General features: G+C 32.5%; 1 protein-coding gene across 2 annotated transcripts; it reads left to right on the plus strand.

Annotated features, from left to right (window-relative positions):
* The first annotated feature begins 329 nt into the window (after positions 1–329).
* On the plus strand, positions 330–14,113 carry LOC132550908 (hatching enzyme-like). 2 transcript variants are annotated; one of them, XM_060215009.1, is made up of 12 exons: positions 330–354; positions 1,391–1,416; positions 3,930–4,018; positions 5,856–6,028; positions 7,217–7,304; positions 7,612–7,754; positions 8,564–8,809; positions 10,008–10,187; positions 10,380–10,547; positions 10,695–10,846; positions 11,419–11,570; positions 11,741–14,113. In XM_060215009.1, exons 1-12 carry the CDS (start codon positions 348–350, stop codon positions 11,826–11,828), a joined length of 1,512 nt encoding a protein of 503 aa, XP_060070992.1. In that variant the 5' UTR covers positions 330–347; the 3' UTR covers positions 11,829–14,113. The 2 variants fall into 2 exon arrangements, with proteins under 2 accessions (XP_060070992.1, XP_060070991.1); XM_060215008.1 differs by lacking the exon at positions 330–354 and having other exon boundaries at positions 1,323–1,416.
* The last annotated feature ends 961 nt before the right edge of the window (positions 14,114–15,074 follow it).

Consider the following 15,074-nt stretch of genomic DNA (forward strand, 5'->3'; position numbering starts at 1 on the left):
CAACTTTGTGAATGCTGATAAGCAAAAAAATTATTGACGTAAGATAACGAAAATTGATTATGTTATGATCAAGTTAGTACGTATATCGAAAATGTATGCATTTTGTACTTCTTTCATCAATCACAAATAGGAAACATAATTATAATGAAATTTCGGTATTTCCTTTGTATTATACTCATATTTTGTGAATATTTAATATGAAACCACCTTTATCTAAATGTCTTCGTTACATTACAAATGTAAAACTTTTTTCATCCAGATAAATATCAATTTATATATCATACAGAATTAATGTCAACTAGACGTTTTCTTTAATCGACACATCAGCTCTCAACAGTCAACATATTATGAAAGGTAAACAAGGCTGTCTTAATTAACTGACAATATTGAATTGTTTAAGGGACTCTGAATGTCGGCACAGCGAAATTTATGAAACTCACTTTTCCTACATCTAGTCTAAGTACGATGTTTTGATTACATTTGTCGTTAGCAAAGATGTTAACATTTATGATAAAGGAGATTGTTTTTCATACATCTTGTTCACGCTTCGTGTTGCTAACGTGACATGTGAAAATTTACAGAAATAGATTTTTCTAGACAAGAGCTGTTGCATCATTGACATTACCTGATAGCATTGGTAAACAGGCATACATTTATTTCAAATCACAGTTTAACTCTTTAGAACGCTGCTACATATTAACAAATTGTTGCCTAAAACACTTTTCTCTGTGAATTGAAGTTGAACCTGTATATGCCCCTACGATCGATATTTTTTTCTCAATGAAATAAATCCAATACCCGTAACTGTCGGAAAGAATGGCTTTGCTGTCATCATGCTACAAAGGTGCTCAGAATAGAAAACAAATAAAAACTGAATAAAACATTACGTAACATCAAGATGCTAGTGGAGTAAAAACGTGATGTACTGGCATGACCCATCAATGTAGTCATATGTACCGCTTCAAATAGCAGGTTAATGCACAACGGAAGTGATGACATACCACATAAAATTCATTTAAAAGCATTATAACATTATGTTGTAGGCGAGTGGATAACGTTTTGTTGAAGTTGAGTGATTTTACATTTAGATCAAATTCGTTAGGCCATATATGGCAAAAACGATAAATGTTCGTGATGAAATAAGTATTACAGATAACTGTAGATGAGGATAGTCAATTCACACTACACTTACAAACCTTCCGGTCGGAAAATGCACATACATTGGCGCCTAGCTGTGTATGATTTCAACAACGGAAGGGTAGAGTCATTAACTTCCTTCAACTCTTGTTTATCGCTAGTATAGTCAACTGTGATACTATAACAATAACAATGCAATTTCAATACATAATTCATTTCATGTATTTACTGATACATTTATATGGTATCTCAGATGGAATGACAGATCTTGAAATCGATGTAAGTATTAAATGTTTAAACAATTAAGTACACTCTGTTATCTATCTCTATCTTGTCTCTACCTCTCTGTCTTTTACTGTTCTTGTCTCCGCTTCCCTGTATATCTGCCTCTGTTTCTCTGTATATCTGTCTCTTTGTCTCTGTATATCTATATCTGTCTCTGTGCCTCTGTCTCTGTGTCTCTGTATATTTGCCTTTTTTTTCTCTATATATCTGCCTCTGTGTCTCTGGATATCTGCCTCTGTGTCTCTATATATCTATATCTGTCTCTGTTTCTCTGTACATATGTTTCTGTTTCTCTGTATATCTGCCTCTGTGTATCTGTATATCTACATGTCTCTGTTTCTCTGTATATCTGCCTCTGTGTCTCTGGATATCTGCCTCTGTGTCTCTATATATCTATATCTGTCTCTGTTTCTCTGTACATATGTTTCTGTTTCTCTGTATATCTGCCTCTGTGTATCTGTATATCTTTATGTCTCTGTTTCTCTGTATATCTGCCTCTGTGTTTCTATATATCTATATCTGTCTCTGTTTCTCTGTACATATGTTTCTGTTTCTCTGTATATCTGCCTCTGTGTATCTGTATATCTATATGTCTCTGTTTCTCTGTATATCTGCCTCTGTGTTTCTATATATCTATATCTTTCTCTGTTTCTCTGTACACTTGTTTCTGTTTCTCTGTATATCTGCCTCTGTGTCTCTGTATATCTATATCTGTTTCTGTTTCTCTGTATATCTGCCTCTGTGTCTCTGTATATCTATATCTGTTTCTGTTTCTCTGTATATCTGCCTCTGTGTCTCTGTATATCTATATCTGTTTCTGTTTCTCTGTATATCTGCCTCTGTGTCTATGTATATATATATATATATATTTGTTTCTGTTTCTCTGTATATCTGCCTCTGTGTATCTGTATATCTATATGTCTCTGTTTCTCTGTATATCTGCCTCTGTGTTTCTATATATCTATATCTTTCTCTGTTTCTCTGTACACTTGTTTCTGTTTCTATGTATATCTACCTCTGTGTCTCTGTATATCTATATCTGTTTCTGTTTCTCTGTATATCTGCCTCTGTGTCTCTGTATATCTATATCTGTTTCTGTTTCTCTGTATATCTGCCTCTGTGTCTCTGTATATCTATATCTGTTTCTCTGTATATCTGCCTCTGTGTCTATGTATATATATATATATATATTTGTTTCTGTTTCTCTGTATATCTGCCTCTGTGTATCTGTATATCTATATGTCTCTGTTTCTCTGTATATCTGCCTCTGTGTTTCTATATATCTATATCTGTCTCTGTTTCTCTGTACACTTGTTTCTGTTTCTATGTATATCTACCTCTGTGTCTCTGTATATAAATATTTGTCTCTGTTTCTATGTATATCTACCTCTGTGTCTCTGTATATAAATATTTGTCTCTGTTTCTATGTATATCTACCTCTGTGTATCTGTATATATGTTACTGTGTCTCGGTATATCAGTCGCAGTGTTCTTGCATATCTTTTTTGTGTCTCTGTATATCTGTTTCTCTGTTTTGTTTCTCTGTGTCTCAGTACAAACATAATTGCTCTTCATGCCACTGTGTTTCAGTATAGTTGTTCTTCTGCCTGTATACCGGTCTCTGTCTCTTTATATATATCTGTAACTGCGCTCTGTACACCCATATTTCTCTATATCTGTTTCTCATTATATCTGCATCTCTGTCTGAGTACATTTGTCTCTATTCTCTCTCTTCCGCCTCTCTCTCTCTCTCTCTCTCTGACACACTCTCTCCCTCTCCCTCCCTCCCTCCCCCTCCCCCCTTTCTCTCTCTCTCTATCTCTCCCTCTCTCTCTCTCTCTCTCTCTCTCTCTCTCTCTCTCTCTCTCTCTCTCTCTCTCTCTCTCTCTGTAAAACTAATGTCAACATAGTATCAAATACTAATGAAGATATTGATGGTATGTGATTAGTGTTGCTGAGTGCTTGCTATTCTTTACATGTAATAATCTGTTTTCATTTTGAGCTACTTCATCAACTTAATTTTATTTATATGAAGTTCAGTAATCACGTAACAATCGTCCATTCTCAGAAAGACAATATGCTCGTTTAAGCTTGCAAAATATACAAGCTGTCAGCTTACTGAATATAGTGGATATAATAATAAACATATTTTACAACGATTGCGAAACAAGGTTTTCCAACTTATATTAATCACTCTTGTTGGCCCGGATGTAAACGCGCGAATGGTTTTACTGTGGATGATTTGTATTTTGCGAAACAATTAAACAAAATGTCATTTCCAGCCTAAAAGAATAATCTGTATAGGTAATTATATGTTGTTAGTAGTCTGCTGTGTTCGTTATCATTATATCATGGTTATAGTTAATAAAACGTTCTCAAGCCAAGTCTAAAATTAAAACAAGAACAGTTTTACCCGTTTTGCCCAAATTTCAAACAATTTTAAAACCATAACTAACTGTTGACTACTTATTTAAGAATGTTTTCATATTTGCACCTTTGTTTTCCTAGGACTACTGTCGAAGGTATGGATACCTTCAGGACAGAATGCCAGGAACAGGTATTCCGGCCTCGCCCGAAAACAGGAAACTAGGCCTTCAGTAAGTTGTTTTTGGGTTGAGGGTTATATCGAAATCTGATGGTGTGACTTTAGGGTGAGGTTACTATCTTAAAAATATCAAAATATTAACAAACGGTAAAAATATAAAGGTAGGGCTCAAATATTGACATATTTCCACCTGTCACATGTTCGACATTTTTATATGTAGGGTTGCATTTGGTTTACTCTTATCATTCTACTGGTGTGAGGGCAGAATCGTTGAGCTACAAACTGTTTAGATGAAGATCCTAGGCATGCTGTTTTTATCAGTATTACATTATATGGAGAAAAGTGTATGGAGATCATATTTATTATAATATCAATAATGTATTGTGAATAGATGGGCAAGATGACTATTTGGCGATATATCTAAGGCATGATATGTGAAATTGTGACATCACAGCTGTTGTCTATATTCTGGCGTCATAATGTTGTCCATAATAATGTATTTTGGAAACGATCATATATAAGTGTTTTTCTTGCTAATTACGTTTAAGTAAATAATGCATTTTCAACGTGCATCGTTTAAGTGGGTCATTTTTGAGACTATGCTACCGTATGCCCTATTGTGCTATATGAGAATGATAATATGTAATATTTGACAGAAAAGTCAATAAAATAACATCACTTGGTGTCAGACAGAAAATTAGTTGAATTGTATCCAGCATCCGCTTTTCCTGTTTCATTCAATACTTTGTTCCTTCTAAATGGTATGTAAGCCTGCATTTACAATATATTTTCATTAATTTTCATTTACCAAAGTTTTATAGTCTAAATCAACTTTTCTGAAGATTATCGAAAATTACTCTTTTAAGAGTTTTTCCTCCAAAGAAAGAAAAAACATGTTAACTTTGAGGATAAGTTATGCAAAATTATCATATTTTTTTATAGTTTTGAGTTACATGACGATAATAAAAAAAATATCGTTCCTATTATATTTGCAGGATGGATTTAAAATATATCTCCACGACAACATTCATGATAAGCGATGTGTAACTTTTTCGTTTGTATACAGCGTATGTAACCTTCAACACGTTTAAGTGCCTGTTTTCCCGGACATATTACGTAATATATCGTGTAACCAAGGAGACTAAACAATGGGCTCACTTAATAAAACCTTGTATTCACACTATACAAATCTCATTTTATCATTAACTCCTAATCCCTATTGTAAGTCACCTAATTAATTAATTAAGGTAATCTAATTTATCAATTAAGGCGTGCAACATCACCGAAAAGTCCTAAAAGGACTTAATGAGACAGTGTAATTTTCTGTTTGGTCCTAAGATAGATTTTTTCATTAATTATATAAAGAAGGGCGTCATGCACTTGTGCGTCATTGGTTCTCCTTGATCCTTATTCAAGACATTATAATTGTTTTGTATTAAGTCACGTTTTTATTGATTGGTTTATTTATCTATGTTTTGATAATGAATACGGAAGCAAAGTTATCACTACCGTATACAAGGTAATTTCAACGTGTAAACTTTTTACTCGGGTTTTTCTAATAAAACGATTGTATTATATAACAACGATTGAAATCTGCATGTAAAAGAACATCTAATACACACCTGTCTCCTTATTTCCCGCCATGTTAATGTACCGTAAGATAGCGAAAATATCATGTCCGCGAAAACGTCCGGCTACACAACAACAAACAATGACGAAAACTCAAGTATAGAATTGGCAACAATGTCTTTTCAGTAAGTCTTTGTTAAGTTATTCGATATTAATAGTTGGAAAATCTTAATGCTTTGAAGTTTACTATTTCATTCTAATTAAGCTAATGTTGCAATAAAACGCGTTTTTTATACAAAATTATTTTCTTAAATTTACAGGCGTTTTCAAAACTTCAACTCCCTTTCTGTAACTGGCCTTCCAGATAAACGGACAATTGAACTGATGAAAAAGCCGAGATGTGGATGTAACGATCTCCTGATGCCGGAGACAAAATTTATGATAAGATCCAGAAGAGATCTGAGACAATTTAAGCCTGTAGCATTCAACGAAGGTACTGATACCGAAACAAAACTGAATCATAACATTCAACCAAGCTACTGATACCGTAACAAAACAGCATCATATCACTCAACTAAGGTACAGATACTGTAACAGTGCAAAAATATAGCATTCAACCAAGTACTGATACCGAAACAAAACAGCATCATATCATTCAACCAAGCTACTGATACCGTAACAAAACATCATCATATCACCCAACTAAGGTACAGGTACTGTAACAGTGCAAAAATATAGCATTCAACCAAGTACTGATACCGAAACAAAACAGCATCATATCATTCAACCAAGGTACAGATACTGTAACAGTGCAAAAATATAGCATTCAACCAAGGTACTAATACTGTAATAGTGTAACACTTAGCATTCATCCATGATAATACTATAACAGTGTAACACCGTCGTATTCAACAAAGGTCTATGCCTTTAAATCAATATATTTATATTAAGCTAATTCAAGTCTGGATAGGTTAGTCAATAGAGTTCTTGTAAGCTGGCAATTTGAAAAATTGTAGCAAATGTACATAGGTGAATAGCGACTTTAACATAAATTTAGGTATGGATATCATAGAGTAACAGATGAGATGCATTACATACAGCTGTTTCGTCCTTCTAGGACTCCTCGATTAATATTAGGGGCCTATATTCTGAAATCTAGGAAGCGGTCGCGGAAAATCCAAAGTGGTCACAAGAAATGTCAAAAACTCGACGGTGCACTAACCCTATAAATTGATAAGAAACTCAAGTACATGTACATAATATGAACCTTGCCATTATTCGAATAAAGAATGTGGTATACAGATTATGTCAAACCTCGAAGACTGGACATCTACAAGCAGTCTCTACAGTTATACAGTTTCTGTACTCTAACCGTAATCATTGTTGTTTTTTCTAAAAACTTCATCCTTTCACGATCCAACAAGTTGCACTATAATAATATTGTTGCAATTTCTGTAGAGAAAAGAAAAGTTAATATCATCACTTCAGAGGAACATCACTCTCTTTAACTTTGTAATTTTACTAAACCTGAGAAAAAATGAATTTTATAAAGAAAAAGGAGAACCTGTTATAATCAAATTGCTTTTGGACAATTAGATATATAACTTTCAGATTTGATAACAAAGCTATGCACTGGTATATCGTTTTCAATATACTACCTCACGACTGTCCTTTGTTCCAGGCCCAGGTAAATGGTCGAAAACGCGGCTGACGTACACATTTCTCAGGAGAAATGGATTCACTAGGCAACTGCTTCAATCAGACATTAGGTAAGGAATGACATTTTCCTTCAATATAAATATCTAAAACTTTTCTCTGATTTGTAAAAGTTTTTATCTATTCAAATTATACACTTCCCGACAAAGCCGTAATAACATTAATATTATAAAAGAAGATTTTTTTTCTTCGCTTTTTCTGATATTGATAGGTTAAGATTAAATCGTTGTATCTAAATGTTCTCAGGTATTGTCTTCTACAGCAATTTTTCTACTAGAATGATAGAAAAGTTGAAAATAAATTGTTTGACTGCTAATCAAAATACATAGCCTTTTTATAACCATCACTTTATAACATTAGGTCAGAAATTGCTCGTGCATTCAAAGTGTGGACAGATGTATCTTCATTGGAAGTTACATACATTGATGATGAAAACGAAGCTGACATGCTGATTTCATTTGAGAGACGGGATCATGGAGATGGGTCTGCTTTCGATGGCAACGGTAAGTAATCATTGTTTTACTGCATCAAATATAACTATCACATAAAACAAGAATGTTGTTTGTCACGGCAATCGCTCTCATCCAGTCATGTGTCCAGATACTTTCCTCGCTTTAAATTTGCAACTGTATTATACAAAAATAAGGAAAATACCAACTTGTCAACATGAGCATAATCCAAACTTAAAGTCAATAAAACTAGGGCAAAAGAAAAATTTACACGGAGACTCCTGAAAAAGTACAAGGAGAATAAGACAAGGTGTTCTGAAAGAGTAAGCGCCATGTAAACCTTGGCCAATCCAAGTAAGTAATGTCATGTTCTATAATGAGAACAAGGAATAAGACAATGGAACCAACAGGCACACAACGAGCATCAAACATATTGAGATTCATATCGCACAAAGACATAGAATATTTAGGTAAATATACGTTTTTTCAATAACGTGTTTTTTTCGCCTCGTAGGATTCTCAATTTAGTCTCTTAGCACTAGGAAGTCCTAGGAAGACAAAACAACTGTGTGATGCAGTTAAATTCATTGTTTGTTTCTATTGCATCTAACTCCAAATTTATTTGTATTAAAAGACGCTGTTCACTTGTGTGTCTTTTGTTCAATTTTGGAATTATTTGAATTTTTTGCGAATTATTGAAGCATGGTTTATTATTTGCTGCTTTTGAACAGGAAATTAAGAGCCTAAGTAAAGAATCGGAATATCGCAAACCTTTGCTTAACATCAGACATTTCTGAAACCGTTCATTATCACTATCTCACTTATGTGCATTGCATCCTCATCAACTTTTTCTTTACATTCAGGAAATGTATTAGCACATGCGTTTTACCCACAACACGGTGTAGCACATTTCGATGACGATGAACGATGGGTAATTAACCGAACTGGAGTTGACCTATTTACTGTGGCCGCCCATGAGTTTGGACATTCCTTAGGGCTTGCACATTCATCTAATAACGAGGCTTTGATGGCGCCTTACTATGCGGGTTATATACCAAATTATCAACTTCACTGGGACGATATAAGAGGAATCCAATCGCTATACGGCGGTAAGGTATATTCTTTACTTGAAGTTCTATTTGTCTCCACGCTTTTATTTATTAGAGTTTGCAAATTGAAGGATATCTATCACGAAAATATATCTAAAATTCGATTGACAATCGACACAAACAATATCATCGTTCTTTGTGCAATTTTAATTTTCATTATTTTTAATAAGTTTTTCTTCTTTTACAATATGAACTTTAGTAAACAAATCACTTGAAATACTAAAATACTTTTCAATTTTAAATATGCTTCATCGTTAGTTTTCATAATCGTTTTTTTTTTATCTATCGCCAGGCCAGTGGTTCGGTAAATGCAAAATATACCCTAACATAATCTATCAAATATGCAGTTAATTATATAATTTCAGCACGTCCTTAAAGTGCAAACGATTGATACCAGTTTTAAAATGAAAGTGTGAGACAATGGTCCTGAATGACAGCAGGTACTTTCATTAAGAAAACAAATGCAATGAAGCATAAATCGAAGAGGATTTGAGAATGATAATGCTTTAACTATGCTAGCTTTATCAGGAAAGTTCTCTTACGCGTTAAGTGTCATTTCTTGACTGGAAATGCAAGGATTTTAAGATATCACAAACAATTAAATGTTTTGCAGATAAAATGCTTTGTATTCATGTGTTCATTTTCTGTAGGTTCGAAATGTTAGGGTCAGGATATTTTCTCTTTTCCATTGTTTTTGGTGCGCTTTTTTCTAATTTAAGTGTTAACGATTATGTCACGTCATTCCTTAAATTGTTTTTTATCCTCTGCTTATTAAATCTTGCGAATGTTCACATCTCCATCGAAATATTTGCTGTATTTTGTATATTCTACTATTTACTGAATATGCTATGTGTATTTTCTTGAGTTGTATATATTTCAAAGAATTAATAAGCACTGAACTGAAACTGTCCACTTATGTTAAGATAATTATAGTACAAACAGTTAACAAGACGTTGTACATCGGTGCATTCTCACCTTACAATAATATTAGTTTTATAAACTTGTCTTATTTGCTAAAATCTATATAAAATATGTTTTATTAGAAGTAAACTCATCGGATGCTGTTACCAGCGGGTAACTAGAGATACTTTATATCTTACTGAATTCAGGACAAATGGATCTTTTTATGACGTAAGTAAAACATTATTGGTATTGGGATGCTTCATGGTGGGAATATTTACGATTTTTAATCATATAGGTTCAACGAATGACCCACGTCCACCAATAACTACACGACCCCCGCCTTCAACTCAGCCTCCACGCACAACAGCAGTACCACGCCCAACAGCAGTACCACGCCCAACGCAACCTATACCTACCACTACCCTACCAACAACCCCAGATATATGTCGATTCGAATTCAAAGGTGTAATGAGAGGTAAGCTATCTTTTTTTGTGTTTGTTTATGTTTTGACCCATAATCCAAAATATCCTATGATTCGTTTATATTTCTGGGCAGAATTTGTGTAAAAAAATGTTTTGAAGAATTACAACATGCTTTAGTGTTTTAAGAAAGTTTTATTTCAAATTTTTTAAAACAATAAGTATTAGTATTTTTTTCCTTATACAGATGACAATGGTGATATTCTGGCATTCAATTCACGCGGTGATATGATAAGACTGACTTTAAATACAGGATTTATCGAGCAAATGAGATCTTCAGATATTTTCCCAGAGGCACCTGAACGGTTTGACGACGTTACAAATGTTCCTTCCGCTGGCACGGTATTTTTCAGAAGTAAGTCGAAAATACAAGGATTCAAATGAGCCATACACAAACATCCAATGTACGAGTAAATCAACCATTTGGCTGAATTAGGATTTTTTTGTCATTTTACCTTGAACTAAGAAATCGATTTGACAGTAAACTGTTTGTTACTTTTAGGGGCGTTGAACTGGAAATACCAAATAAAAGCAGGCACAGTCTCAGAACGGGAGCTAACAGTTCTTGAATATATACCACGTGCAAGACGGCATCTTCGTGAAAAGATCACAGCTGTCTTTGCCACGAGTCAGAATCGAGTTTACATAATCGGGGTAAGCATTCGTGTTATGGAATATCAAAGCATTGGAAAAATGAATTCTAGTTGATACTATACCTACAAATGTAAAGACATTTAATGTTTTACAAATATATACAATATCATTACATGATTTAAGAAAAAACAACTTACATATATATGTTTGTATGGTATTTGAATTATTTCTATACAAAACAAGAATAATTATTCAATTACTAAAATTCACGAACTGCTTCTTTTTTATCAATTTAAAATTGTTTATTTAAAACATCAAATATATTTATATTTTTAAAAATCAATACACATTATTTCAAATCTAACCGTTTTTAACTTGTTTCTAGTTAGAACAATCTTCTACTGGTATTGTTGAACAGATGAAAAAAAATGGTAGTACATGAATAGATTAAAATAAATTGTTGTCAAAGATTAAACTTAAAACTTAGAATGAGGGGTATATCGAAAAAAAAAACAAACAAACAAACAACATTTGCATTTATGCGAAAGGGAGATAATTTGCCATAGTATATAGAGAGTTTGTCTTGATGACCGATATACATAACAGTAATTTTACTCAATTGAATTTGACAGACGTACTTTGTGCAGGAGTTTAATGCACAAACCATGGAGATCTTACCAGGATCATACGATTATACCAGTTCAAAATTTCCTGGAGTACCTCAAGGCCTTGATGCTGCTTTGGCAATAAGCTCGAGAGAAATCTACTTTTTCAAAGGCCCTCTGTAAGTACAACCGTATATATTATTTAATAGAGACGAAAATGGATTCCTAATTCATTACATACCTGTATAATATTACTTTTAGCGCAAAACAGAAGAATAAATTCCTAGAGTTCCTAATTGAAATAATTACAAAAATAAATCATATTTTTGTTTGTTTGTTTCATTTACAGATTTTGGCGGTTTGATTTAGGAACTCGGAGTTTACTAGAAAGAGCAAGGCCAATTGCACCCAGATTTATACGAGGACCCTGTGTTTAAATTTTAAAACTGCAACGTGTAACTAGAGAAGTGTTTAGATTGACAAATCATTACATATAAGAAAGTACGTATTTCAGACAACTGAAGAACTTTATCACAGATCTTTTCGATTTTTAGCACGTATTTCTCGAATAACAAAGCACCATATTCCGTTCATTCCTGTTAAATATGTATATACAAGTAATTGCATCTTTGTATCGTTTAATGATACACAGTTTTAACTTTCCACAATTTCAGTCCCCGTAAGTGTGGCTCTGATAAATATTGGTCATTTTCAATATAACAGGTTTTGGTATCTTGTCCTTCTTCACAACATTTTCAATGTTTAAACATAAAAATCATCACCATATGATCCTAACAATTTCTCTTTCTAAAATATCACCAAACCTATAACGTAATTGTAATATGTTACTTTTGTTTCGTTCCTTTTGAATGTTCTTAACTCGCCTCTTCAGATTCTTGAAAACAACTGCATTATACAGTTGAAATTATCACTTACCTCTACTGTGAGTATTCGTATAAGTTTGTGGCGGGCTGTTTACATTTGCGACTTGAATAGGTCAGATTTGAAATATGTGTTACTAAAAATATTCTTAAAAGTGGTATTCAATTGTTGTTCTTTAGTGCAATATCAAGACTGTGGTTTTATTTAGTTTTTGCTTTTAATTAATATTTTTACGGGCGCTTCATTTGTATTTTAAATTAAATTGTAATGTCATATGATGGTAGTATATTCTTATCATCCACAACATCTTATAACTGCAGAGTTTTATACAAACCATTACTGAAAAAGTAATCATATTGCTACTTTCATTTTTTATCATTTTCTCTGGATTTTTGCTGTATGTGCTTTTATTCAAAAGTATCGTGAAAATTCTTGACAAAAGCATCTCTATTTATTTTATCCTCCTTACCGGTTAACCCAGAAAACTATATTTTCCCCTTCTTCCGTCCATTTGTCTGTCGGTCTGTCTGTCTCAACGGTTTTTTTTTGTCATGCCCACATCTTTTTAATATTTCACTTACTGTATTTTGTAGTTGAGGGTTCCGAAATCAAGATTAAATAAATTATGACAGTGAGCAAGAATTGCGGAAGCCAATTTTATACACAAAAAAGTTTTGTTTTTTTTTTTGTGTAATTTTGCCATTTTTTCAAATCATATCATTTTTGCATTTAATCCTTTATCACCAAGGTCTCAATATTATGATACTCTTTGAAATATATACATTATTATTTAATACAAGTTATTGTTGTCTTTTCATATGTGGATTTTTTCATTGTTATATGTAAGTGTGAATGGTAGTATTATTTGAACTTTCAAAATTTTCTTTCATTTTTTCAGCTGGATTGAACAAGGTTTATCTCCCTTTGAATTTAAGAAACTTATTTGCTTTACTCCTACAAGTATGTTTGTATTTGCTTTGTATCAGATAACTTGTCATTTCTTTATGTGTCAGAGTTGTGATCTTTTCTTTCATTCAAAGGTCTAAGGTAGGAGTATTTTGTATTTCATACATTTCTGTTGTAATTTAAATACAATTTCAGTTCTTCAATTCTTCAATATCAAGACAAGTGGGTAACTTCTATCTAAGGCTGTTTTTCTAACTGTTTCAGAAGTTTTTTCTTGTCAATAGTCCTTTCACCACTGTTATTGCAACAAGAGGATATTGAGTTAAGTCCAACTCTGGTCCAGGTATTGTCATGCTGTTCATATTCAATTTGAACATCAGAAGTGCTAGACATAAATTATTTGGAAGATATTGTTATTGATTAAGATATTTTTTATCCTAACAGAGACCCATCTGTATGTTGCATTGTTTGGCACTTCTGCATCAAACTCTAAATTATTAAAAGGTGATATTCACTTGTGTGTATTTTGTACAGTCTAGATTATACAGTGTCTACTATATGCTTTGTACGCCAACTTCCAGTATTCGCTGTTTAGTTCCAGTAAAAGGCATTGTTGAAATATACAAAGATATTAGAATTTGTTTATGTGTATAAACCACCAACTGACAATTTTCAAATGCATTTTACCAGGTGTAATTAAGATAGAAAATTAATAATGTAAATAGGTTTACGTTTAGTATGAAATGTGTCTGGAGATGTTTTCACATCAAACATTGACTTTGTTAGCTTATCCTGTGAATCATATAAATATGTTTACTTATAGTTCATATGTAAATAACACCTAATACAAAAGAAATTTCAACATTTTTGTATTCATTGTAAACAATACAAGTATATTATATTTTTTGTATGATTTGAATGATGAAATCTATTTGTATGCTTTAAAACAGTATTTTTTTACAAATAAAGTATCATTATCATATTTGTATGTTCATTTGTAGGAAAATACCTTGCTGTCATTCTTTAAAGTCAACTGGATATAAGATAAAGAGTTTATTTGTACTCAACAGAATTAGCAATCAACATACAACAGAATTTTTTTGTTTATAAGGCGGTTTACTATTTTATGTTTAAACAGTCGGTACAATGAACGTTATGACTTTGATTTCCCTGATGTTAATTTCCTATTTATAGACGGAAACAGTCCCGCTTCCACAATATACAGTGTTGTGTAATGGCAATGGATTTAATAGTTGTAGTCTTGTCTCCACATCACTATTTCTGAGATAATAGGACAGGGTTTCGAAAGATGAAGAGTAATAAAAAAAATACTGTTATTTCTTCTGGAAATAAACAAATTACTTTTAAGATATGAACTTAGGTGTGTAAACGTCTGGTAATTTCCTCATCATAAACAGTATTCTCATTTCAGAACAAGACATCACTTACTTACATAAAGCAAGATTTACATAACCAATGTGGATAGAGTTGAAGACACTTACACTTCTGGAACACCTGAGAGTATCCTCCTTAGAATGTTTTTCAAAGAATCTGTGTTATTTGCTCTTTCATTTATATTTTGTCCTTGTTCATCGATTTTGATTTGTAATCACAAGTTTACTTTACATGGTATCATTTTGGTACTGTTTTGTTGTTTGTTTTCTCCTACATTTATTTTAAATGACCGTAAAAAAATAAAAGGGTTCATCTAATATTGTCTTGGCAAATTCATCCCAATCTTACACATGGAGCAATGACGTCATCAATTAACGGTATCATATACATCACTATGACTCAATCTCATCATAAATAATGTCTCATTTTTCAATTGCATATCTTAATAGAAATATTCAATTGTGTATTTTTATATCATTGTAGCTCTTAAGAAGAAAGTA

Source organism: Ylistrum balloti, unplaced genomic scaffold (genome assembly GCF_031769215.1).
Source record: "Ylistrum balloti isolate Yb309-2 unplaced genomic scaffold, AGI_CSIRO_Ybal_v1 Utg370158, whole genome shotgun sequence".
Taxonomy (NCBI): Eukaryota; Metazoa; Mollusca; class Bivalvia; order Pectinida; family Pectinidae; genus Ylistrum; species Ylistrum balloti.